The following is a 26,194-nucleotide window of genomic DNA, read 5'->3' as shown; positions in this document are numbered from 1 at the left end:
CTTAGGATAGGCGCGCTGCCTCATTCTACCGAACCACCGTTAATTAGTCGAGGTCGTCTAATAGTGAAGTCCCAACGCGAAACCTTCGACCACTCACCCATTGTTTTTTAGAACACTCCTCAAAATCGGTGGGCGCCATACCCAGGCAATTTTTGAAAGGGGCGCTGGAGAAAAAAACGATAAAGCAAAAGTCTGAACCTGATATAATTCTTTGAACTATACTTACATGAGTACTTTCAGATCGTTCATATTCTACCTGTACTTCAACGAGTTTTGGCATGTCTTGAATAAATTGTAATTCAGAGCTGTTTATGACGAATTGCGCTATCCCAGGGGAGTGCAAACTGCGGCTCGCGGACCGCATGCGGCTCTTTTAGCCTTTGATTGCGACTCTATAATAATTGCATACATGTGTTTCGCCATTTTGCTGGAGAAGTTTAACCTGATCATGCGTATTTTTTCGTGTTGTTTCCTTCCTCATGGTTTACTCAAGACTTTTAAAATTTAGGGGAAGGTACCAATGAAGTAGGCCTACCCCCAGAGGGTTAGAAATTTGCAATTGAACTCTCGAATCGAGTTCACATACATGTTTCAGTTCTAACGATGGATGCCTGGTCATCAATCAATTATAAATCATTGTGTTCAACAATGAACTTGATAATAATGAATGATGGACCAAAACATTGAAATTGAGATTTTGTGCCCTCAGTGAGTCGCACCAACCCTGGAGCACATACTTGGCCAATGACCACCTATCTCAGGACCAGCGCGTCTCAGTCCAACACTGCATCAGACTTTCTACATTCCTTGCATCAGACAACTGGGACGGCATTGATCTGCGTTGTTGCCGTGGCCGGATTTTGATATCAGTCATGTCCCAAATCACAATGCATGTCTCGACAGAAAGCAGTGGCCGTAATAACACCACATCATGATTGATTTCACACCTTTGCAGATGCCTCCGTGGCAAACTGGGAGAAGAACTGCGGTAGTTGAGCAATGAACATACTCTACATTCCCATCTCATCGCAAGTGACGTGCGGTGAGAGTAATGGTTGGTAAGGTACTGACCCTTTTAGAGTCGGATTTACAAATAGATATCCAAAAGTCGAACTGGTTCAGTTGGCGACTTGTTTCTCATCACATTAGCACTCCTCGTACGCTGGCTACGCAAGAAGGTAGCAATCCCCATATCCACAGTCGAAGGTATATGTATGGATGGTAAAGACATACATATTTATCAGTAGGGTAATGTATTTGCTCTGCTTTGCACTACCTGTTGGCCGTCGCAACTACACCGTCGGTTTACCGTTTGCCAAGACGATGACGTGTCGTATACGCTGAGATTGTCGGATTGTTGGCTAACAGTGGGTGAGGCAAACCATCTACCAAGTATGCCTCACCAGTTCAATATTTCTCTACACCGTCGTATCAAATTCCTTAGCGATTTTCAGGGGGTTATCGTGTTCTGACGTTCTTAATATTTAGATTTTCGGAAGCAGAGCGACAATAGCATTCGATTGATACCAGTTATTACAAATTCTGAGCTGTTTATGATAAATTGCACTACTGCAGGTGAGGCTTGGCCAGTCTGTGCCCAACCTCTACTTAGGCGCTATAATTTTTAACAATAAATATGTAAACTACGCGATTTTATATGTGGAAATGATTCAAAATTAGTCATTCATGAATATCAATGAAAATACGCATAATTATCGGTGTTGTAATCATTGAAGGTGACACAATTTTCTTTTACTCATCCTGACGACAGGTGAGGCACTGCCTCACTCTCTAGCCGCACATCACCGCTTACAAACAAACCCGGATTACTTGAAATTCTGAATCATAACCTCTGCAAATGCGACTTTTTATGATTTATTTACTCATCCATTCATCCAACAAAACTTCAATGAAACCTAATATAGTTCTGGCGTTAAAACCCGCTTCACGACCTGAGATCGGCCGCCATCTTATTCAATGCGCTCCCCGCCTTGAACCACCCGATTTGCGTTTCATTGAAAGTGTGGTTGAGGGTGAAAGTGTCGGTAGAACCGTCTGCGTGCGTCAACCTGGCGGTCAGCGGTTTCCCCGGTTGGAAATCGGTCAGCCCCAGGATAGCCACCTTATCGGTCGGTTGAACCTTGTCATAGTCAGCCGGGTCGGCAAACGTCAGCGGCAACATCCCCTGCTTTTTCAAATTTGTCTCGTGGATCCTGGCAAAACTTTTCACGATGATAGCTCTTCCGCCGAGATGCCTGGGTTCCAACGCGGCATGCTCACGACTGCTGCCTTCGCCGTAATTCTCATCACCCACGACGACCCATCCGACGTTCTGCGCTTTGTAGTAGCGAGCTGTGTCCGGGACGGCACCCATATCCCCTGTCATTTGGTTTTTGACCTTGTTGGCTTCTTCGTTCTCGACATTAATCGCGCCTATGAGTAAATTATTCGAGATATTGTCCAAGTGGCCGCGGTATTTCAACCAGGGCCCTGCCATGCTGATGTGATCCGTGGTGCATTTCCCTTTCGCTTTGATCAAGACTACCATGTCCTCCAAGTCCGTGCCTTCCCATTCCTTGAAAGGAGTGAGTAGTTGCAGACGCTGTGAGTCATCAGCTACATCAACACGCAAACCGGATCCATCTTCCGGGAATGGTTGGTAAGTGTCGACACCTGGATCGAATCCTTTCGACGGCAGCTCGTCACCAGTGGGGGCGGTGAACTTGAAATCAGATCCATCCGCTGCTTTCAAAGTGTCAGTTTCCGGATTAAACCGCAAATCGCCTGCAAAAGCGAGGGCTGTCACTAATTCGGGTGATGTTACGAAAGCGTGCGTGGCCGGATTAGCATCATTTCTACCAGTGAAATTTCTGTTATACGACGTGACAATGGTGTTTTTCTCTCCTTTTTTAACATCTTGACGGTCCCACTGGCCGATACACGGACCACAGGCATTAGCTAGCACGACTCCTCCGACTTTTCTGAAAATTTCCGAGTACCCGTCTCTCTCGATAGTCGCACGAATCTGTTCCGACCCGGGAGTGATCGTGAACTGGGATTTCGCTTTGATTCCTCTATCCAGAGCCTGTTTGCATATATTCGCCGATCTTCCCATGTCCTCATAACTGCTGTTGGTGCAGCTGCCGATAAGTCCCACCTTCACTTCTGTGGGCCATCCATTTTTCTCCGCATTCGCTCCCATTTCCGCAATTGGATTGTACAAGTCAGGCGTGAATGGTCCGTTCACAGCTGGCTTCAACTCGTCAAGATTAATCTTAATGAGCTGATCGTAACTAGCGCCAGCATCAGGTGTCAGAACATCTCTGACGGCTTCAGCAGCTTCGCCAATTTCTCTCCTGTCTGTAGCGGAAAGGTAATCCTTCATTCTGGAGTTGAAAGGAAACACTGACGTGGTCGCGCCGATTTCAGCGCCCATATTGCAGATCGTGCCCATGCCGGTGCATGAAATAGAATCAACACCTGGACCGTGGTATTCAACGATAGCTCCCGTTGCTCCTTTCACCGTTAAGATATCGGCGACTTTCAAAATAACATCTTTCGGCGCAGTCCAACCTGATAAGGTACCGGTCAATTCGACTCCGATCACTTTCGGGCATTTCAGCTCCCATGGAATGTCAGCCATGACGTCGACTGCGTCCGCACCGCCAACACCAATGCACAAGCCCCCAAGACCGCCTCCATTGGGTGTGTGGCTGTCGGTACCGATGAGAAGCACACCAGGGAAAGCATAATTTTCCAAGATAATCTGATGAATAATACCAGACCCTGGCTTCCAAAATCCGACGCCGTATTTCGCAGCAGCAGACTGTAGAAAATCGTAGACCTCCTTGTTGATGTCCTTGGCTCTCGCGAGATCCTGTTCGCCTCCGATTTGCGCCTGAATCAAATGGTCACAATGAATCGTAGAAGGCACGGCAACTTTCGGAATCCCGCTGCTTATGAACTGAAGCATGGCCATTTGAGCGGTAGCATCTTGCATCGCAACTCGGTCCGGCCGTAAACGAAGATAAGATTCTCCACGGACTATATCCTGATTGTGCGGATCATCCAAATGACCATAGAGCACCTTTTCGCTCAAGGTCAAAGGTCGTTGCAGGCGATTCCTTACGACTTCAACGTTCTCCTTCAGTTTTTCGTAAGGGATGCTTTGCGACGGTTCAAATTTGCTCATTGAAGGTGCAGCGGCGTGTCTTGAACATATTGCAATACCTCGGATATCTACTTTCACATGCAAGCTACGCGAGTAGCTCTGTTTGCCAAGCTTCACAAGCCACGACATGGTCTAGTTAATTTAATCTATCAGGAACTGGAAAATTAACATTTATCATGATCAAGAATATGAATCAGCAAATTTAACCACAATATTACTGTAAAGAATATGCTAGTATACTAATAGGATAACTCGTTGCAGAAAATATTCACTTTCTATAGAATTAGAATGACAAGTGAAAAACAGAGGTAATCTGACATACCACAAATGCTATAAATTGATTTTGATAACTTTTAGTCACCACAAGTGCTAATATTTTAACTAGCATGGATTTGGAGCAGACATAAATGCTTAATTACTTCAGCTCCAGCTCTTATATCATAAATTAGCTCCAGCTCTGGTTCCGTTAAATAATTCGGGTCAGTCAGTAGGGCCTAGTCAGTGTCATCAGTAGCAGCTATCAACACTTGAATGTGCTGAACACAGAACACAGTCAAGTCCGCAGCAACGTGGTCTGTTACAATAGGTGATCCGGAGAGGCAAACAGGCAACAATTTGTAATTTTGTTAAGGGTAGTTATTAAATTACAAATATGCATAGTAGTAGAACAGCAACCTATGAAATACAGAAGCCGGAGCTATTCTTTAAACAACTGGTTCCAGCTTTTACTCTTTTTGAATTTCACATAGAGCTCCGGGGCTTCAAAGCCCTGGTCACTAGCCACGAGTTTATATTGCTTTGTAGTTATGATAGGACTAGGTCGTCACTTGGGTGACTTGTGTGCATTGGAAAAGCCCCATATGATTTCACACAGCGAAATACGAACCGTCACGCTTCTTTGTCTCGTGAAGTCAAAAAATTGGCTCTGTCACACGCAAATAATTGTGGAGAAGGTACGGTACTGAGATTAAAGAAGGGGTACTAAGTTCAATACTAATATAATAAAGAAAACATAATTATACTTAGACTATACTTAGATTTGGGGCTATGGTCCAATGAAGCAAAATAGGCGACTACGAAGCTTGACTTTAACAGAAAGTTAGGTTTTAATATTTTAATGGTTTCATAAAAATTGTTAAAACATGAATTATTATAGCTATAGGCCTATTCATTGACAACTGGCCTCATACACCGATGCACTCTGCTTCTTTCAGTATAATTATGATGCGGTGGTTTGGTAATTTGCTTACACCATCATCTACATTTAAGAACCAGTGAAAAAGCTGTTTAAACAATATTCTATGCCACATTTAGCACTTTAGCAGCATTGTTTTGGTGTAAACAATGATCGGTCTCTTATAAAGATTTCAATATGCATTAAATATTCCATATCAATGATATCATGGACACACATACCATTGTTTTCATTTCCCTGTGCATGAGCAGTAATACAATTTTTCACATCCACTTTGTCAAGGTCAAGATTAAGTATCGTATGAGGGATCTCTCAATCATCAAATACCACAGCTTCGAGAAGTTTTACTACAGCAGAAATAGCGGTACAATAAGACCAAGCCAGACTGGAAATCGTGCATATGGTTGTTGTCGGCAATAAATTATATACACGTATAGATTAATCGGGTGATTAAACGGAAAATTGCACGGGATGTTGCCATGCCAGCAATTCCATTCTGAAGAGCAATAGGTGGGGCCTTAAAAGTTAAAACAGCTATAACATTTTTTGATTTGCTTCAAGCATTTGAATAACATGATGACTATGTTTTATATTTTCAATAAATTACTTCAACTTGGAGAATCATCGCTGCTCACCTGTTATGTTAGGCAAAACGTACCGAGATTCCAGTAGCGGACGACCACCCGACCCGACATTCGGCCTTTCCTTGTACGAGTCCTACAACGCCATATTTTTAAGCAAACCAACCGCACGTCGTCGTCATATAATACATAAACAGTAGTACTGCAGCCTTCCACAACACATTTAGCTCATGACAAGACATGGAAAACAAAATGCACCAATCCGTCACCTAATCTGACCCTACCGACCTTCATCAACCCTACGCTCAACTAAAAAACACAGCATAAACTCCGGAATCCGAAACCAAGGACCGTAGTGATGGAAAATGACGTCATCATCGCAAGACAAATTTGCCAGGAATGTCTTTATGCCAACGATATATTACAGCTTATACCGAAATGCACAATTTATTGAGTGAAAATAAACAGGAATATATCAGAATTACATTTGATTATACATAACTAACCTACGGATAGATACGCAACACCCGTCGTCACGCTTGCTTGCCTGTATTGAAGTGATAAAATTGCTAATAAACCAATGATGATGATGATGGACGAAATTACTGCTCAGCAATCTGACCGCAACATAATTGCTAATCCCATAGCTGACGACCCGCGAGCTTAAATTCAATAGAGTTGATCTTATTTGAAAGCTACTGTTGCACTGATTCCGAAAATATACATTAAAATACAATCAGGGCAATGGATCTCCCTTAAAATACACCTCAAAGTCTGAAAATTGGCATTGTTCTAAACAATCGCAGCGAAGCAGCACAATGACCGTAGCAATGGCCCTTGCGTGGTTGCGATTGTTCAGAAAAATGCCGATTTTCAAACTTTGAGGTGTATTTCATGGGGGTTCCATTGCCATGATAAGATTTCGGAATCATTGTCATAGTCACTATAAATTACTGGCCTGCTTAGGTTATTAATCTAGTTTTTCACCGTCAGTTCAAAATCCCACAATACAGTAAAAAGATTGGTAGGAGAGAGAGAGAGAGAGTCTTTATTTTCATCGAACCAAAATACATAACAAACGGCAGTGATGGTGGTACAGAAAATATGCGTGCACAGTATTCGGTATTAGATAGGAATGATCGATAAGACCGTGAAGGTCATCTAGTCTGATCACACCAGCATCAAACAGGTACACTTGACTCTGAACAGTCTGGCTGTAAAGAAATGTTTAGTTAAAGGAAAATAGAAAAAAAAATTAAACAATGGTGGCAAATGATCAAAGAAGCAATGTCTGGGCGCAAGGAAGCAATGATTTTGGAAGGAAGCGAAAAACAAACGCGACTCCGTTAAGCAATCAATCAATCATTTCCCAGTGTAGTAAATTTATTGGCATACATTTATCCATGTGTTGTTTGCACAACGTTTTGAATGCTTCATGGGGCTTTTCATTCAGTGTGCAATGTGCATGCCTCTTCTTTACTTCGCCTAGGCTAAGGTGGGTGTCCGATCTTAAAGGCTACTCCAAGTTGTTTCGACACCTTCCTATCTTTTCAGTGTATCGCAGTCTTGTGATGTTTTGAAACGATGAAAATATTATTAAACCTGATTGATTGATTGATCGAATGTAGCTGGATGCAAGCCAGATTCACTCTCTTCTGGGCCTGCAGTCGACACAACGGTAGGTGGAGCAATGGAGTAACATATCCACCAGAGATTAGCATGATTAGGATAAGGATTTGAAAAAAACATATTTGTGAAAAGGATTTGGATTGGATTAGGATCAGAATTTTTTTTCAGAACTGTAGGATTTATTCAAAACAGTTATTAATATTATAGAAATTAAACATGGAACGGCAACGACCGATTTTGCAGCTTCGTTCCGCTTCGCCGAGGCTGGAGTGGAGGATTGTTTTGCGTAAACGACTGTAGGATTTCTGGCAATCCAAAAGCTATCTTCCCGAGCGCAGAAATTATTGAGTTTGGTCTTGATCGAAAGCTACTGTTGCACCGATTCCGAAAATATAAATTAAAATAATGACTAGGCACTGATCCACCTAGAATCCGTCTTCCAAGTCTGAAATATCGGCATTGTTCGAACAATCGGAGAGTCGCAACGGGTCAATGTTATGGCCATTGTGTTGCGGTTACCCGATTGTTCTGAACAATGCCGATATTTCAGACTTGGAGGATAGATTCAGGTGGATCATTCATCATCATCATTGGTTTATTACCAATTTTATCAGTTCAATACACCACAAAAATGCGATACAATGAAAAGACAGGAAGATGTCGAAGCGACAAGGAGTAGTCTATGCAATCTGACACCCACCTTGGCCTAGGCGATGTAAAGAGGAGGCATGCACACTGAATGAAAGTAAAGAAGATAGTATAGAAAAAGAATGCGACAAGAAATCGGGCGGCATGTCATGGGAAGCGAGATCGATAGGTCAGTCGTGGTCCGGTAATCTTGAGGATGGACTGTATTTATTTAGTAGTAATTGCTTGTATTTCGACTTGAATGTGGACATGCTCGTCGACTGTCGGATGGCCGGCGGGATACTGTTCCACACATCAGGTCCGGCATATTTGATGGAGCGATGATCTTTTCGGTCGATCATATGGTATTTGGACGACGTGGACGCGCGTGTGTTGTACTTGTGCGCGATCAGTGTCTGATCATTATTTTAATTTATATTTTCGGAATCGGTTCAACAGTAGCTTTCGATCAAGACCAAATTCAGTAATTTCTGCGCTCGGGAAGATAGCTTTTGGATTGCCAGGAATCCTACAGTCGCTTACGCAAAACATTTCTCCACTCCAGCCTCGGCGAAGCGGAACGAAGCTGCAAAATCGGTCGTTGCCGTTCCATGTTTAATTTCTATATTAATATACTATACTTAGGGTACACTACACTATGGTACACTCGGTGCCAATGAACATGAGAGGTTCGACCCTATGCTAAAAGTATCTTAAATCAAAATAGTTGTTGGTTCAGAAAGAAAAAATCCTATTCCTGCCTTGGATAAATAGCATTTTTTCTGAATTTCAAGTTAGAATCGGATTTGAATATACAAATTTTCTGGATCAGGATTTGGATTAGGACTTGAAGCTTCGGATTTATATTGGATTAGGACATGGAAATTCCAAATCCGCTCATCTCTGATATCCACCCACATATGTGCACTGTGGAGTCGGCGATGGAGCTAAATCGGTACGTACACTATACGTACCTGTCAGTGGTGCCACTCCTAGTGTTTTTATGGAATGGAATATGGAAATCAGAATTACCAAATTTTTCCTTATAGTTTCATATTCAAAACCAACAGGAAAAGCTACAACGCGTGGAACTCCTCATTTCAGGCTCCGTCAAAAATCAATTCCGAGCAGAGATACTAACAGTAGGTGGATCAAGATAGGATTTTATTGATTTTCGGTGTCGACCAGCGGTTCTTCTTCCCGGCAACGGTTTTGAGGTGCAAAATAAAACCATAAAAATGAGTGACCAGGGGCAAACTAAAAACTAAAAACGAAGCCAGCCACGAATATAGCTTAAATTTCATATCTTTTTGAGTTCGCTTTTTTCCACTGTTGATCATCTTTTACGACCATATAGTTGGAGAAAATACATTTGGAAATAACTACTACTGATACTTAACTTAAAATAATAAAATATCCATATATATTAACATCAGGCTGAATCAGTCCAGATCTGGATTTCAGGAGTAAGATTTCAACACGATTCATGGCGGCAATCTAGGAAAACTGCAGGTGTTTGACTGATCAGTTACTCGTCATAAACACCCATGACAATCCCCCCTGACATTGCTGGACAATCTATTTTCTGCGATAAATCCGACGAATATATTGGTATACAGCTGGATTCGAACATGTCGTCGATGAGCCATATATACACACTATATAGTCAAGTGCCCGTTCCGCCGAATTGCTTCCAATCTGCCGACTTACGGTCAGGCCATTATTCTCTTCAATACTGGGGGGCCGTACGTACCCTCGCACTATCAGCACTACAAGTCCAAAACATTTCCTCACACATTCGTAATATTGCAAGCCACTCAAGGAATAGGGTGTGGGCCTAATAATTTGATTATCCAAAAATGTTATGCCTTAAACAACGGTTCCCAAACTAGGGATCTCGACCCCAATGTGGTCGTTTGTTTATTCTATGTGGTCGCGGAGACGTTAATTATATACCAATGACTATTACAAGATGTCGATTAAGTGGATGCTAATGATGGCTCATTACTGCATATTTCGGTTAATTTTTCAAAATAAAAGAATAAACGACCTGTGAGGAATGCGAGCCCGGAAAACAAGATATCCAACGTAAGGTTGGTGTCTGGCCATTAATATGAAGATTAAAGATTACAGCGCACATAGTCGCCATCTTTCCAACATATATGCAGTAAGTAGGTTCTGACCACTGACCAGTTTTTAGTAATCAGCACGCCAAACTCAGACGTGGGGTCGCTGAACATTTTCAAATCCCCATTTGGGGCCGTGCCTTATCATAAAAGACATTTTGAAGGTAGAAATTGACTATCGGATATCAGAGTTACCTCAAGTATTTATCACTTATCACTGACCTGGAATGCCTTTCCCAAGGCATACTCAATCAGGTTGCTTCTTTGCATGTGCTTCTTCATTTCTTCACTTTCGACGTTTTTTGGTGCACTTGTCGGCATAATTTCCGTTTTCCTATGTGTTTTGTGCAACACTGGTGAGAAATATATCGACAAAAACTGTTCACCAAAGTTACCTAAACTGTATACTACAATGTTGGGATGACTCGAGTCTTGACTTGACTCGAGTCAGACTCGAGTCACCTTTTTTGTATGACTTGACTTGACTGAGTCACTTTGCTAAAATGACTTGACTTGACTTGACTCGGTGTATCAGAAATGTGGATTGACTCGTGACTCGGATCAAAATTGACGAGCCAATTTCAAGTCATAAAGTAATCGGTGTCGATAAAAATCACTGTATCTTGCATATGGTCGGATTGCTCGCGAAACGCTGGTGTAACCCGTGAGAGCGACCAATCATTCAATGATCGTGCGTTTTACTGAGCCGCGTTTGTTCGCTCAAAAATAAATTGACGACATGATCGAAGCTTACGTTGTCGTAAACTAGTATAGTATAGTAATTTATTATCAAAATGTATATTTCTGTTCTCTGTTCTTACCTTAACCAAACCTCTTTGTTTTATTAAAATTGAATTCGATTATAGTTTATATAGTCCTCAACCATTGGCGCAGGCTCGAATTATATCATATCAATTTGTAATGTATTGCATCTTGTCAATTCGTTTCTCTATTCTCCATTTTGGCTGGTAACTATATAAACTGAGGCTATGCAATTACTTACGCAGTTTAGCAGTTCTACGTATATGTGAGCGAACCAGCGCCTTCTTGCATGTATATTTAACTGTATATTAGCTTATTGCTTCAAAATCAATGACCACTCAATCTGTATTTCAGACAGCTTAGCAAAATGCAATGACGTAATCATGCCTCATACCTCGAAAAGGCAACTTGACTTGAATTGTGACTTGACTCGTGACTTGACTTGACTTGACTCGGCTTGACTCGAGTCACCTCCAAAAATCGAGTGACTTGACTTGACTCGAGTCACCTTCGAAAATCGTTTGACTTGACTTGACTCGAGTCAAAATGTGCAATGACTCGAAATGACTCGTGACTCGAAGGTAGTGACTTGATCCCGACACTGGTATACTAAATATAGGTTCATGTGATTGAATGACCTCCTGTGTTGTTAATTAGCACGGTATATTGTTGTAAATGAATTTGTTTGTATATATTTCCGGGACGTGTATGACGTGTATAGGATACGTACATTTTTTCTGGCTTCAGCGTTTAAAAACATTGGTTTTCCGTGAACTCATAGTTGAATGCCCGCACAGACGACAAATTTAAGCGGTGTGCAGTCGAATTATCATTTAACAACTATAAAAACAATTACAATCAGAATTTGTCAGTATAGTGAATTAGTCTACTTATACATCCGCTGAGTAAGCTACTAAATTAAGCCTGGTCGACTCGCAGTGTTTACTCAAGTGGTTTTGCATTGATACCGCTGTTACTACAAATGTGGACTCCATAATAATACATATTACGAAGGTCTAACTTGAACATTTGTTGATGGAGAATTGTGAATTTTTTTAGTTAGCCGGTTGATGTTGTAAACCTTGTATGACGATTCAGGGTCACAAAATGTAGTTTCGTAACTGGTCCAGCACTTGTAACCAGTGTGGCCAATTGGCATATTTGAAAGCCAAATTTAGGAATTTTGGCACATTTTCACGTAGTGTGGCACCGGAATTTTGGGTTTGGCACGTTGTCACTATTTTGGCACTTTCGACCTTCTCGAACTATCACAATGAAAATTTTGTTTTCATCACATTAGATCAGTAACAAGTGTTGTATATACATAAGTAAGTATAATTGAGGTTATTTAAAATAAGAAATAAAACAGTAGGCATATTGGTGTCTTTCGTCCTAATAATCTTTATCTTGCGTTACATCGAATTATTAGGTAGCGGAAAAGTTTATCCGATGGCCTTTGCAAATATCCAGTATATAATGTCAACTATCTTTCGCCATTTAGGCTACCAGAACATGTAGCCCTTTCCTGAACAAATCAACTCAAGCCGAGTCTAGATCAATAAGGATATATAAATTAGGGATGGTGTGAACCTCTGAAAGGTTCAGGTTCGTGTGAACGCGAACCTTTTTGAAAGGTTCTGTGTGAACACGAACGTGAACCTCATGACGTCACGTGACGTCATATTGCTAATTCGTACCTTATCTGTCAATGAAGTGATAGCCTATATTAATGTACGCGATACCTATAGCGACGACTCGGGCCACATCATGTCACAATGCAGAAGTACATGTTGGCGTTTTCAACGTCACTAAATGTATCAACTGAGGCAATCAAAGGATATAATACTCCTATAAAATCAATATCTTCCGTCGCTTTGCCAACAATTTCGACGAGGACTTACCAGCGAATATAAGCTTACGCCTTAACGGTCTAGACTAGACCGGACAATGTATTCGGCGTCTGAGTATCGTCCATTGATATTGAGCAGAGTGTAAAACTGGTTTCTATACTTGCTACCGATATTACCCCATTAACAAGTTTTACAGCAGTAGCCAACACCTCAATCACAAGGATTTGGTTTTCGTGATGTAGTAAAGATATGAGGTCCAGATTTCCCCGTACTCCTGCTAGCTTTTTTGCATCAGAAAACGATATTAATCTCATTGATTGGTTGAATAAGCATCATTCGCTGACTACGTATTTCGCTCGTGATGTTGTGTTATTGCAGGTCAAACTCACAGCAGAGAGAGACTAAATATTCACAAACGGAAAGCTGAATATTTCGAGCAAACATTTGTTACAAAGCAAGTAGCCTAAAACTTTTGAGATTGTCAAGGTGCATGCTCGTTTATAATAGTGTTGATTTTTATTGCTGCCAGCGCCATGCATAGAGTGGCCCGCAGTTGAAATGCAATTAATATGAACCAAAGATGTTATAATGAAGTGAAAATTGTGATATATGAAAAAGGTTCACAGTGCAGAACCTACCAAGGTTCTGTTGTGAACGCGAACCTCTAAATTTCCGAGGTTCACACACAGAACGCGAACGTGAACCTCACGTTCACACCATCCCTAAATATATGTGTAATTCGTGATGTGACTAAGATTGCTATTGCATGGGAAAGATCGTATTCGTGTCGTTTTTGTTGTAGAATTGTGGACTTCTACAGATTCAAATCGACGACTCAAAAAAGACAAAATATTGTCAAAATTGTATCATTAGGTCAGAAAACTGTCGAAATTGTTTACAAAGTCAAAATTTTGGTGCAAACTGCATTTCGTTGATGTCATAGAGCTTGCACTGTCGGTGAACTTATCTTGTGACATTTTTTTACCTTGTAGCCTACATTATAGACCTGGTAGTCGTAGATGGACCATTTCTACTCAATGTGAATCATGCACCATCGAATAGAACTAATAAGTTGACATGGCGTGATGATCGAGACGTCTAAAAGCCAGTGAAATTTCTAGTAGGTCTGAAATCTGAATCTGAAACTTGACTGCGTGGTGGACATTAGTTCTTATGGAACAGCGATTGTCAACGTATATGGGTGGGTCGCGATATATTAACAAAACTCAGATTTGTGATGCGGTTGAAAAAGTACGATATAGGCAACATTGTCAGTATAAAGCAACGGGTGTGTTGCTGGCTTTCCATCAGTATACACTGAACGTCGATACTGCCAGCAACCAAAGCAGCTGTTGACCGGTTTCTCTCTCTATTCTTCTCCAGTTACCTCGTACGCGGGCCACTCAGAACCTTCCCGCGGGTCGAGACTCGCGAGTTAGTGACGCATGCACTAAACAGTATATGGCACAGTATGTGTTAGTATCGTCTTTTGAAATTTCCGTATAGCAGTGGTTCTCAAACTGTGCTTTTTAGATGGTAGGGGAGACCGGGGACAAATGTAACAATCGACCTCACCGCTAGTAGGATGGAGAAATCCCCTTCATATTTTGAGTGCACATGCGGTAGTTATGTCTCCTAATATACCTGAAGTTACGTTGAGATACGACGCGAAACCCAGGGTTGTAATGACTCGAGTCGCGATTTTTTGGTGACTCGACTTGACTCAAGTCATTTTCTTGAAAATGAAAATTGACTCGACTCGACTCGAGTCAATTTGTGTATTGACTCGACTTGTACTCGAGTGATTTCCCATGACTCGGACCAAGTCATATGACTCGAGACTGGGTCTACCAAGACAGCCATTTCATAGTAATTTCGAAGAACAGTAAAGTTATCACACTATTATTATTTCGTCCGCAGTACTGATACTTGAAAATGCTACCAGAAACTGTTAAAAGTGAGAAAAATTAGTATATTATGAATGCGGAGCATACGATATCAGCGAGCAGAGTTGTAAAAAGTTGGTTTCACATGAAGTTAACTTGGAACTGAACAGTCAACACTTGAACTCGGACTCGAGTCAAATCACTATGACTCGAACTCGACACTCTACTCCGTGACTTGGACTCGGACTTGACTCGGTGGTGATTTGAAAATGACTTGACTTGACTCGAGTCAAAACTATGAAAGTGAGATTGACTCGTGACTCGGAACCTTGACGTGCATCGCCGGGTAGGTACCATACTGAGACATCATGGTCGAGCGTGTCAGGGGCAATTGTTCAATACCAGAACAGACACTATCTTGCCATACCAGATCTAAAATGATCCTCTGTCGGAACAGCCATACAGAAGTGGTTATGTGAATCTTTGGATCCGTTTTTTTCCCGTGATTCTACTACCCTAGCTCATGTTGATCGACTTTTGGTGTGTCGACCTTCAGTGGTCACTTAAGAACTTGCCCATGACTGAATCGTCATCCCCTGACTTTGAGCATCGCCCACCCACATTTTGTCTTTGGTGTGAATAATTTATTTTAATTTTGTACGGAACAGAATAATACCATTAGCGTTGATGCCACACAATGTTGTGTCCTCGTTTTGCTACAATATCATCGGCCCATTCAACCGAGATATTTTAGCCAGGTCGGTTTCGCACCTTCGCAGGTGACCAAATGTCCAACCCATTATGCACGCTGAACTACAGCACCATGGTAGAAGAGTGAATGTGTTTCTTGTACACTTTGAGCTCATGCAGAAGGCACGAAGGGTGATACTTCATTCAGATGCCAAAAATGCGATGGGGCGTAAAAGGAAGGGAAAGGACGTACTTTATTTTTGTCCGTGATGTTTTTCGGGCATATACACCGACTCATGATACACATACACACGATCTTTGCATATGCAATATGCATACCATGAGAGCATGATGTGCCTATGCCGCTGGACAAGGAAGGTGCAGGAAGGCGGCTTTCTAAGTCTTGCAGCACCCCTCCATGCTATCCCAGTAATGCATGAGCGCCAAGCGGGTTAGTCATGCTGGATACCAGTGTTACTAATCAGGTATTTGGTCTGACCCGGCCGGGGATCCAACCCATTACCTACCGATCAAGGAGCCGGACGCTTCACCATTATGCTATCTTGTCGTCAGCCTGGAGGAGTCGGCGTAGCCTTGAGGAGTTCAAACTTCTCTATTTTAGTTTAATGCAATAATACAATCTGTGCTCCCGTTTTTGTTGTTCATTTCGTTTGTTTTTGGTTATAAATAACACTGTTATAATTGCCTCGCATGGGCGTTACAATTGCCCCTGGGTACGGAGTACGGGCGATTGTAACATTTGAGCGACGATTTTCGCGACCCCAAATTTCCTTGATTGATTGTTGATTGAGTTCCATTTTAGTTTTTATATCAACTATCGGGTTGCTGGCTTCTTTATATAACAGTTTGGAAATAAAATATCCATGAGAAACGCACGTAATATTAGAAAATACAAAAAGTGTTACAATTGTCCCCGGTCTCTACGCGAAGAGTGATGTGCATAATGTCATATACCTCAGATTGACAAGCTTCAGCATGAGAAACAGTTGCAATTATTTTATTACATAGGGTTACCGTACGTCCTCCTTTAGGAGGATTTGTCCTCCTTTTTCGGGTTTTTAAAAATGTCCTCCGAGGACGCTTAAATGTGCTCCTTTTTGAAATTTTGTCCTCTGTTTTAGGAATTTTGGTCAAATTTATAGCAAACTTCGACTGAGATGCCGTAAATCAGCACCGACGTGACGCTCCGGCTGGTCATTCGGGAGCTGAGCGAAAGTTGACCTTTTTCTTAGTCAACCACCAGACAATGTGAAGGAAAAAACTGTATTTTGGGCACCGAACGAGAAAGATGACCTTTTTTTTAGTCAACCGACAACGAAGTGGTAGAAATTTACCACTTTTTCAGGATTTTCCACCGGTATTCTGCGTTTGAAAATTTTGAAAAAGTGTCCTCCTTTCCCGATTCCAAAATATGGTAACCCTATTATTACATGGTGTTTTATTGCTATCTATTGGTGTTGCGGTATAGTACTAACAGGAATAAGTAAAAACACCGATACATTCAAGTAACATAAGTATTTCAGGTGGTGCGCCGTGTAGTGAAAAACAAGTTAGTGGTACACCGTGTGGTGAAAGACAAATCAGTGGTACGCGATTGGAAAAGTTTGAGAAACACTGTCGTATACAGGGCCGTAACAGCACTTCGTCAGCCCCCCCCCCCAAACGTTGGTCTTGGGCCCCCCATAGGGTGATAAACCTAACTTCTGGGGGGCTTCGCCCCCAGACCCCCCTCAGGCTACACGATGTTTGCCGCTACTTGTCTACTACATTGGGTGTCCGTTTAGTGAGTCAGCTTTCATGACTGAATCGGTCAATATGATCGGGAATTTCATATATATTGCTATTCATTTTTACCCTCTCCATGCTCACGTAATATGATTTACTGGTAGAGCTGAGTGAGGTGTGTTTGAAAAGGTAGGAACCCTCAATAATAATTAAACATCTCCGGATGTATACCCGTTGGCAGGAACAAAACAGCACTTCGTCAGCCCCCCCCCCCCCGAAAAAAAATAAAACAAACTTGAGTCTGGGGCTTCCATAAGGTGATAAACCGTCCCCCATCACGTTGTCCGCTTTTCGCCACGAAATTATAGTGGTACCGTTTCGTGAGCCAGCGCGAGGCGCGAAAATTTTTCGATAATTAATGATAAATCGGTCAATAAGATCGGGAATTACATATATATTGCCATGAATTTCATGTCCTCTCTACTCATATTTACCGGTATAGCTGAGTGAGGTGTCTTCGAAACTGTACAGCCCATAACTAATAATTAAACATATTCGGGCGGGCGGACCCGTTGGTATGACTTCGTTACATAATGGTATTTCGTGACCCCCTGTCTGCTATATCAAAAAATATAAAATCGCCAAAACGTACTAAACTAAAAGTTCACACGATTTCAAATTGATATTTCTTCACTGCCATATAATTTTTCCCTGCAGGATGGTATTTGTCTTGTGAGGTTCAGATTGCCAAGACAGGAATATGCGGCACCAGTAATTTAGGCGCCTATGGACAATTAAACCTATATGTCTTTTGTATATATAACGAGGTTTTCGGTCAGCATAAGGGCAGTCCCTTTCGGCCAAGGTTTTCTCGTTGCCGATCGTTCTGGCACACTTCTTGGAGTCGCATATTACATGGCCTAAAACTTTATATGTCTGGTTGCGTCGTGGCGCGGTAATGGCCAACGCCGATATGCCCATTTCTATAAATGTTGCGTATTTTTTCTTGGGGAAGAGTACCTAATAATAAAGATATTTAGCAACTTGAAATCGCGCGCAGCGCGAAAAATTTTCCAAAAAGTTGCACAAATTTTCAAAAAATACTCTATAATTTATGCTAATTCACGAAATAATTTTGGACCCCCTTCGAGCTCGCCCCCCCCCAATTGGGGGGTTTGGGGTGCGGCAGTTACGGCCCTGGTCGCATAGTCTCTAGATTTTGATTGTTGGATCAAAATCAAATCACTACGGATTTGAGCTCAGAATATGCATTTAAAACAGTTTATGTATAATAATCAAAACTTAGTGGTTACTCAATTGGCGCGGGGTTTGCCAAACTCAAATTGCATTGCGGGCCGGACCAGCGAACTGGTTCCAAAATGTTAACATATGTGCTCTTTCTTTTCAATTGAATACTTTATTATCAAGCATTTCCATATAGTTTATTACAGTTATCACCATATGTATCACGTATCGTACGGATTTTATTCTAACTAGTAGCAACGCCTTTATTCGCGAATGATGGAGTTTGCCAAAATATTATGATTGGCCGGTTGAATAAAGTTATAAACCACTGAAACAGCAGCGCTAACGACGATATAAGTTGGCAATACGTAAGGTTGCATTTAACAAAAATCAATTAAAAACAGACATGTTTAAAACAAGGCCCTTGTTTAAAACATGTGTTTTTAAGCCATGACGTCACGAATATTCAATTGTGACGTCATAGTGGATTGACATTGACAATTGCAAATATAGGGTAATATAGCTTCTTTGACGAAAAATATGTACTATTGCTGTCGAATCGACTATTTTGAGGGTTCCAACCATGTCGGGTGGTAATTGTCCGTAGGCTCATGCAACATGTTTTTTGGAAAGTATTTGCACAATTATGGCACAATTTTACAACTTAAAAAAAACATTTTTAAAGGCCTTTGTTTAAAACACTGTTTAAAACATGTTTTTAACGAAGTGTTTTAAAACACCGTTTGTTTTAAATGCAACTCTACATATATGCTCCTTCAGTCGTAATCTGGTGTTTGCCCTGCGTATGTGTTGTGAGGAAGACAATATATTATACTGTAAACGCGGACGTTGGAATTTGGTTGATTAATATTAAATCTCGATTCCGATTTCACTGGAGGCTGGAACGTTTTGAGTCGGAAGTGACGGAGCAATGCAACCACCGATATTTCAATTAGAATTTTGTGTAACTGAGATATTCTCTATGTAAGCTGCATATAAAGGCTGTATAGTCATTGTCATTTTCGCTTCTGCGAATAACTACGTATCGGTCAATTTCCCGTAATACCCTGAACTCAGTGTACACTTTTTGCCTTCTCGAAATTGGGTGTCAATATCATCGACTTGTTCCTGGTGGTGACTATAAGTGAAACCACATCACCACATTCGGCTAGTTATAATGTGGCCTAATGAAAATGCTCGACACTTGCTGTCTTGAGGGATTATTTAATAGTATTTCATACAAAAATATCCAACATTTAATACAAATGTGCTGGATAATATAAAGATTTTTCAATCTACTTAGAATTGCTTCGCGGGCCGTATGAAATCGTCTGGCGGGCCGTATGTTTGACACCCCTATGGTGTAAGATGTAATCTATTATTTGCCCTGCACATGTGGTATAACACAAAAGGATTGATATCTGTCGTAGGCCATAGCATTCGCACGAATCTTTATTCTGGAATCTGGATTCCTTAACCAATGCCAGATGGCGATTGATTTACAACGGGCAAAAATATTACGTAATCTCCCCAGCTCTCGGCGATATCAATTATTCAAGTACTGAGCTGATTCTGCCTTTTCTATTCGCCAATGCCACGGAGATCACACGAGGCGAAATTTTACCACACCCGTTGAGATTTGAACGAATGAGAATGAGTGGTATGCTTCGCCGGAGCCAGATACGACAAGAAATTCTCTCATATTGCGAGCTATGCTTTTAGAATCAAACTACACGTCGCGACATATGGTCACCAAAACATAAAATATCTCAAAGATAGCCTGTCGGACTGAGGAAAAACGCAACCATCGAGCTGAAGGTGAACAATATTGATCACAAATCTGCTGGCAACACGTATGGCGCATTTTTATATTTGCAGTAGGCTACCAATGTACCACATTCATTCACCCCTTTACATCGTTGGCTGATATCGCATGATGATTCATCAACTTTCCACAAAATGCCTCGGAGGTTATTTCAACAAATATGCGATATATCAACCGATCCGATTTATACCGTGCTGACGTCGTAGATGTACCATCGCGTTTAAGATATACACAATAATTGTAGATTGTTCTCTGTGAGTGCATGCAAGAATATATTCATACATGATGATAATTATTCATGAAATTCAATACTCAATGTGATCTACTTGACTTGTGTCCGATCAGGGGATGGCTTCAATGGGAAATATTGAAACATTTCATCGTTCAGTTGTACTGACTGAAATTTCGTGTCGGACATGGTTTTTGGTTTGATGACGTCTTAGTTGACTTGAGTGGTCCCATCTGTAAAAGTAACAATGTATCGAGAATTCCTGATCGCAGCTCATTTCCATTATCGTTTATGCCTTGGAGAGGTCAAAACCGTAGTGGTACATTGCAAAGAATACAGTTACACGAAAAGCATGCGATTCAGTTGTTATAGGAACGTTTAGTTGCAACGCGACATCAGGGATTTCGCCACTTCGAATACAAGATGAACAATTAGAAAGGAAGGCATCAAGATACATATATAAAGAGTTTCAAGCTGTACAGTGTACAATTTCCAGATGTCCCATATCAACAATTATGGTAACACATGGAAAATGCTTGGCGCTTAATGCAGTGCACTTAAATCGTACAATGTAAAATCATACAGATATTCACCATGCGCCAAGCCTTTACCAATAAGAGGAAATAGTATTGTTTTCATGAAATGGATGTGCAAGCATTTGTTTAGGATTTCAAACAGGAAGAAGGAAGTTTTCTGTACTTTGTCAACTCTACAGCCTGACCAAACAATTCCTATAAATGGACTCTTTTTCATCAGGCTCATGGTGCTCTCTAAAGGCAGGACTATAATGATTGAATCTTTTCGTTGATAGTAGCATCGGTTACCTACAAGCAAAATCGTAGGTTTGCAAAATTTTGATATTCTTTAGGATATTGTCTACCGGGCTCCATTATAGTCACAAAGCATTAGCGATATGGCATTTGACTGTTCGGGAAATGGCCTGTTTGTGCTATATGATATTTTATAATTGAATAACAAACTTGACAAACAGTAAAAGTGAATAGTGCTCTACTTCCATTTGCGTTTCCGGACGCCGTACCACATACCATACGCGTTACCCGCGAATGTAAACGCTTGAGCAGACAGTTGAAACCAATGTGAACTATTGACACCAATCCATGGATTGTATTAGGACGCATTCATATTTATATTATAACTTACATGCTGAGACTTCAATCTAATATAGATAGATGAACTCGCATAGCGAAATGTACTATACATATACTATGATATTCTGATATTGATTGCACAGCACAAACATTCAAATACATGACTGTGACTACTAATGTTGGCGTAAGCATTGGCACAACCCATACAAGCCGAACATCCACTATACGCTGCCAGCATTCGGACTAATGAAAAATTCATGATGCTTGAAATAAAATGTATTACGACGGACAAAAAATCAATCCGCAACAGAATAAGATATAAGCTGTAAACATTAAAGAGAACACATGTCTGATTGCACATGTATTCGTATGCACCCGTAGTGCAGATATAGTTACGAATTACCCGTTGGAGCTTAGTTTGCTTACAATCAACACCTGGTGTCATTGAAAATTAAAACATTGTTTATTGCTGTAGTTTTCAACCATGTGACGGCCCTATAATGTAAATATTGTTATTCCCATCCAAACCATATGAATATTGAATATCAATCCCGGCTAGGCATGAAAAGATATCACAGCAGTGTTCCTATAAGAATAGCTGTTTAGTGATCGGGTGGCAGCTTTATTTGATGAAATTCGTATCGATCCTATCGTATAGATATATCATGTCTAACATCTGGTGAGTTAGCCCACCGTGCTCTGCCTGCTGGGTTCCGAACATGCCAGATCAGTTGCGCGACGGGTTACATCTGTCTGACGAATTACGGATCAATCAAGATGACGGTCGTCGCAGGTTGTAGGTAGTCATGGCAACCACGAAATCTTCGACACCATGTCAATCCGCTGTTATACCAAGCCGCTTTCCAGGCATACGTAAGCATGCCTTTTGACGGTACAGTGGATCGTCATGGTGCCAAACGCCTCGAGGAGCTTTGCTAATCTGACAGTGCCATCGCGTCACAGCGGACTTTTTATGCTACCGAGCAAAATTATCGGAAAGAAAGGGCCAGCTTTTCCGCTGACTGACAAGTCATATGCGCAGTTGAATTGACGAAATGCTGCTCTGTTCGCGAATCGGCTTCGCTTTAGTTGGCATCTTGGGTACATGGAAAAGTAGAAACATAACGGCCTCAATGACAAGCGTGCATTCAATTATTTAATGTATATCACAGCATTCCCAACAAAAAGCGATGCATTCTGCATGACGATACCGTATGACCATGCATTCAGCATTAGTTATTAACCAACCATATGCAAATAACATGCGATCCGCTGATTCGGTAACTGTGTTGACGGTGACAAATCTCGTAAAATATTCTCCATGACCAATTTTACGACCTTCACAATAAAAAAATATGGTTGGTCTATTGTACAATATTTATAGGTAACTAGGTTTGATTGAACGTCCAGAATGCGTGGCGTATAAGCCAACGCGAAAACTGACCTTTGTTTACAAACACCACCGACACGTTGAACTAAGACTGCGTTAACTAACGCGGCCAACAGCTGTATTTCAACGCGCTTGCCATATGCTTCTAATGGCGATACGCATTCAAGTGATACTATGAACAATGAACATTGTGCACTGACATCCAAACGTTTATACACATTGTAGTGACAATTAGGCGTTTCAATGTTCCAACCGGATGGTAAGCATTTTCACTTTCACTTGTTCCAGAATGATGACCCTGTCATTTAATCGAATATACAGTAGTGAAATGTGAATCCTAGTTTAGTCTAATCCGTGGCCATAAGTTTGTCACCGTAGTACAGTGTGCATCCAGTTGAAAAATTCACTGATCACTGATCTGATCAACTATATCCGCAGTAACGTTTAGCAGAATACAGAATAGTAGTAGAATCCTTACCTATCTACGTACGGTGCCACACAGAACTGCGGTCATGCACACATTCGAAACACGGCAGTGGTCGTGACATATCCATATTCTGTACATCAATATAGCAAGTCTTCAGGTTGTGCGCCTGTAAATAAAAGTACATATCTTCTAACTGGAATGTTTCGCAGTGTTCTTGTACAATCTGCATCGGGGTTACGCCTTCAGCCAGCAATTCCCAGCAACAGCACGCGGAAGACACCGAAGGGCAATGTGATAGCTCCATCATGGCGAGTTGGTTACAAAATTTGATGCATAACTGTGATATCGAACTTATGGATTGGAGAAAACGTAACAAGTATAACTTGACGGGGAGCATTCGCTTACCTTATTTTAGTACATAGATTGGCCACGTCAGCCCGCGGTCTTTTCTTTTTTCTGTCACTTGTGAACCGCACCCTCTAAATCTCTTGTAGAATCCAGCATCATGTCGGTTATTCGATTGTGGTTAAAATTGAGCAAACGGCGTTTTATGGGATGCGCTGATACGATTTCGCTTTTTTTCCACGCGATACCTTCTGCTTTCCGGAACTATTGCTATAAGCCAAAAATTTTCATACACCACAATTGCCAGACATCCGAAAACCAACCCAACAATAAAACGCGTATGAACACTGAACAGTCAGCGCCCGTCTCTCGAATATTGGAAATCGAACCATTGTATATCGACCGCATACGACTTTACTGCCTGGATGATGTAGCTAATACTAGCCTACCCTCGGCCCCGACAACAGTCAATAGGCGTTTCTAAGTTCGATCAAAACCGGTCAAATGCCCCGATACGGAATATCAAGTCAATACTTTCAGTGACAAATCAGATAAGTTATAATTTTCGTGTTGTCGATTCAAGCAAACTATATGCCAATATATGTGACCATCCACTTGAAGGTAAGAGCAGGGTTGTAGTTGTAGTTGTACCACAGTCGATTATGTCGTATAAATAAATAAGACATTGCGAGAAATAACATTGCGGTATAATAACTATCATAAATGCGGAAGGAAATCAAGGCTCGAAATCATAATTCAGGGTTACATTTAAACGCGAATTTGAGCACAGCACATAACCTGCCAAGTTTTAACATAAACTGCAAAGTTGCGATTCTAGTATAGGCTAGGGTTGCCATACGTCCGGAATTTCCCGGACATATGCCGGAATTTCACTGTTAAAACTGCGTCCGGGAGGAATTTCTAAAATATGCCTAAATGTCCGGGATTTTGAAGGCTTGAAGTCAGCTCATATTTTTTTCGTAAATCAACATAAACAATATTATTTATGCTACATGAAATGTTCTTCGATTTAGTATCATATTGGTTTCAATATGGGGACCAACACCCTCGCAAAAAGTGCGATCAAAAATAAATATTCATTCATAAACATTCATTTACAAAAATAAGTCTAATTGTAATCGCAATTACAAGATGACGGTATATTCATAGAGTCGGATTAGGCCGTTTGGATGCTTTATTCAAAGATAAGTTACTCTAGACCTCGAGGTAATGCCTTTATTCTGGGGTTTGCGATGATGTTGAACATAATCAGCTTCTAAAATAGGCCGTAAGTCTAGTCAAATGTGCCGACCTTTAATTAGTAATCATCTCATCAAATTTTGAGCTGGGCCACGGAACATTTTCAAATTGGAAATGGAGTCGCGACCATGGAAGGTTGGAAACCACCGGATGTGCGGTATTTACATATCTCAGTGGTGCCCTGCGCACCGGCATTAGGCTGATAAATAATCTTATCTGTGTGACATGAACATGACTTAACGATGTACGTTGTACAATTACGCTCCCTGCCTTTTCGAAGCCATCATCCTCCGCAGCTCTGATCACGTGGGCGGAGAGAGGATCAAAATTTTATAGTAATATATGGAAGAACCAATATTATTGACATATTTCAATCAAATGCTCGACCAGATTCATAGAAACCAGATTCATATAGCAAGCTCTTATAACACACAGCCACATACTCCTGAACCGGTTCGTAACCACCCCCAGTCTATAGACAAAGCTTTGCTGGTGTGACGTCGTATTGATCGTGAATGTGCACAGGACTCATTTTGAAATCCGCTAGTCGGCGCTAAAGAGCGTCCGTAATTTGTGCAAGAAAAATATGGTAACCCATGGCCATGGGTAACCCTAATATATATTGATATAGATACTGCCGATAGAGCTGACTGAGGGTTTTTCTTGTAACATCTAGGGGCCGTAAATAATTATTCACCATATTCGGGCGGACCCGTTGGTATAATGACTTCGTTACTTGATGCTATTTTGTGACCTCATGTCTGCTGTGATGACAAAAGATATTGAAATCGCCCAAACGTACTAATTAAACTAAAAGACGCACACGATTTCAAATTGGTATTTTTCCACTGATAGCAAATAATTTTCCTGTGTTGTGGGGTTCAGAATGCCAAGACAGGAACATTCGGCGCTAGTCATTTAGGCGCCAGTTGACAAATAAACATCATATAATGTATATATATATCGAAGTTTGCGGTCTGTATAAGGACACTCCTTTTCGGGCAAGGTTTTTGCTCGCTGCCGATCGTTCCGGCACACTTCTCGGAGTCGCATGATACATGGCCCGTAAGGACAGCGACGTATGCGAATGGCCTGGACCAA

General features: G+C 41.2%; 1 protein-coding gene and 1 long non-coding RNA gene across 2 annotated transcripts; both read right to left on the bottom strand.

Moving 5' to 3' along the window:
* Positions 1-1,859: 1,859 nt before the first annotated feature.
* Positions 1,860-4,356, bottom strand: LOC145455582 (aconitate hydratase, mitochondrial-like). The gene has a single exon (XM_080333563.1). It carries the CDS (start codon positions 4,298-4,300, stop codon positions 1,946-1,948), a length of 2,355 nt encoding a protein of 784 aa, XP_080189689.1. The 5' UTR covers positions 4,301-4,356; the 3' UTR covers positions 1,860-1,945.
* Positions 4,357-20,077: 15,721 nt separating this feature from the next.
* On the bottom strand, positions 20,078-24,303 carry LOC145455869 (uncharacterized). The gene is made up of 2 exons (XR_013920445.1): positions 23,540-24,303; positions 20,078-20,795 (listed from the first exon to the last, which is right to left on the bottom strand). It is a non-coding gene; the product is annotated as an uncharacterized LOC145455869 (long non-coding RNA).
* Between the last annotated feature and the right edge of the window lie 1,891 nt (positions 24,304-26,194).

Source organism: Botryllus schlosseri, chromosome 14 (genome assembly GCF_051294905.1).
Source record: "Botryllus schlosseri isolate E-star chromosome 14, Bs_hap1, whole genome shotgun sequence".
In the NCBI taxonomy this organism is placed as follows: domain Eukaryota; kingdom Metazoa; phylum Chordata; class Ascidiacea; order Stolidobranchia; family Styelidae; genus Botryllus; species Botryllus schlosseri.
This window is presented reverse-complemented; position numbering and strand designations above follow the sequence as displayed.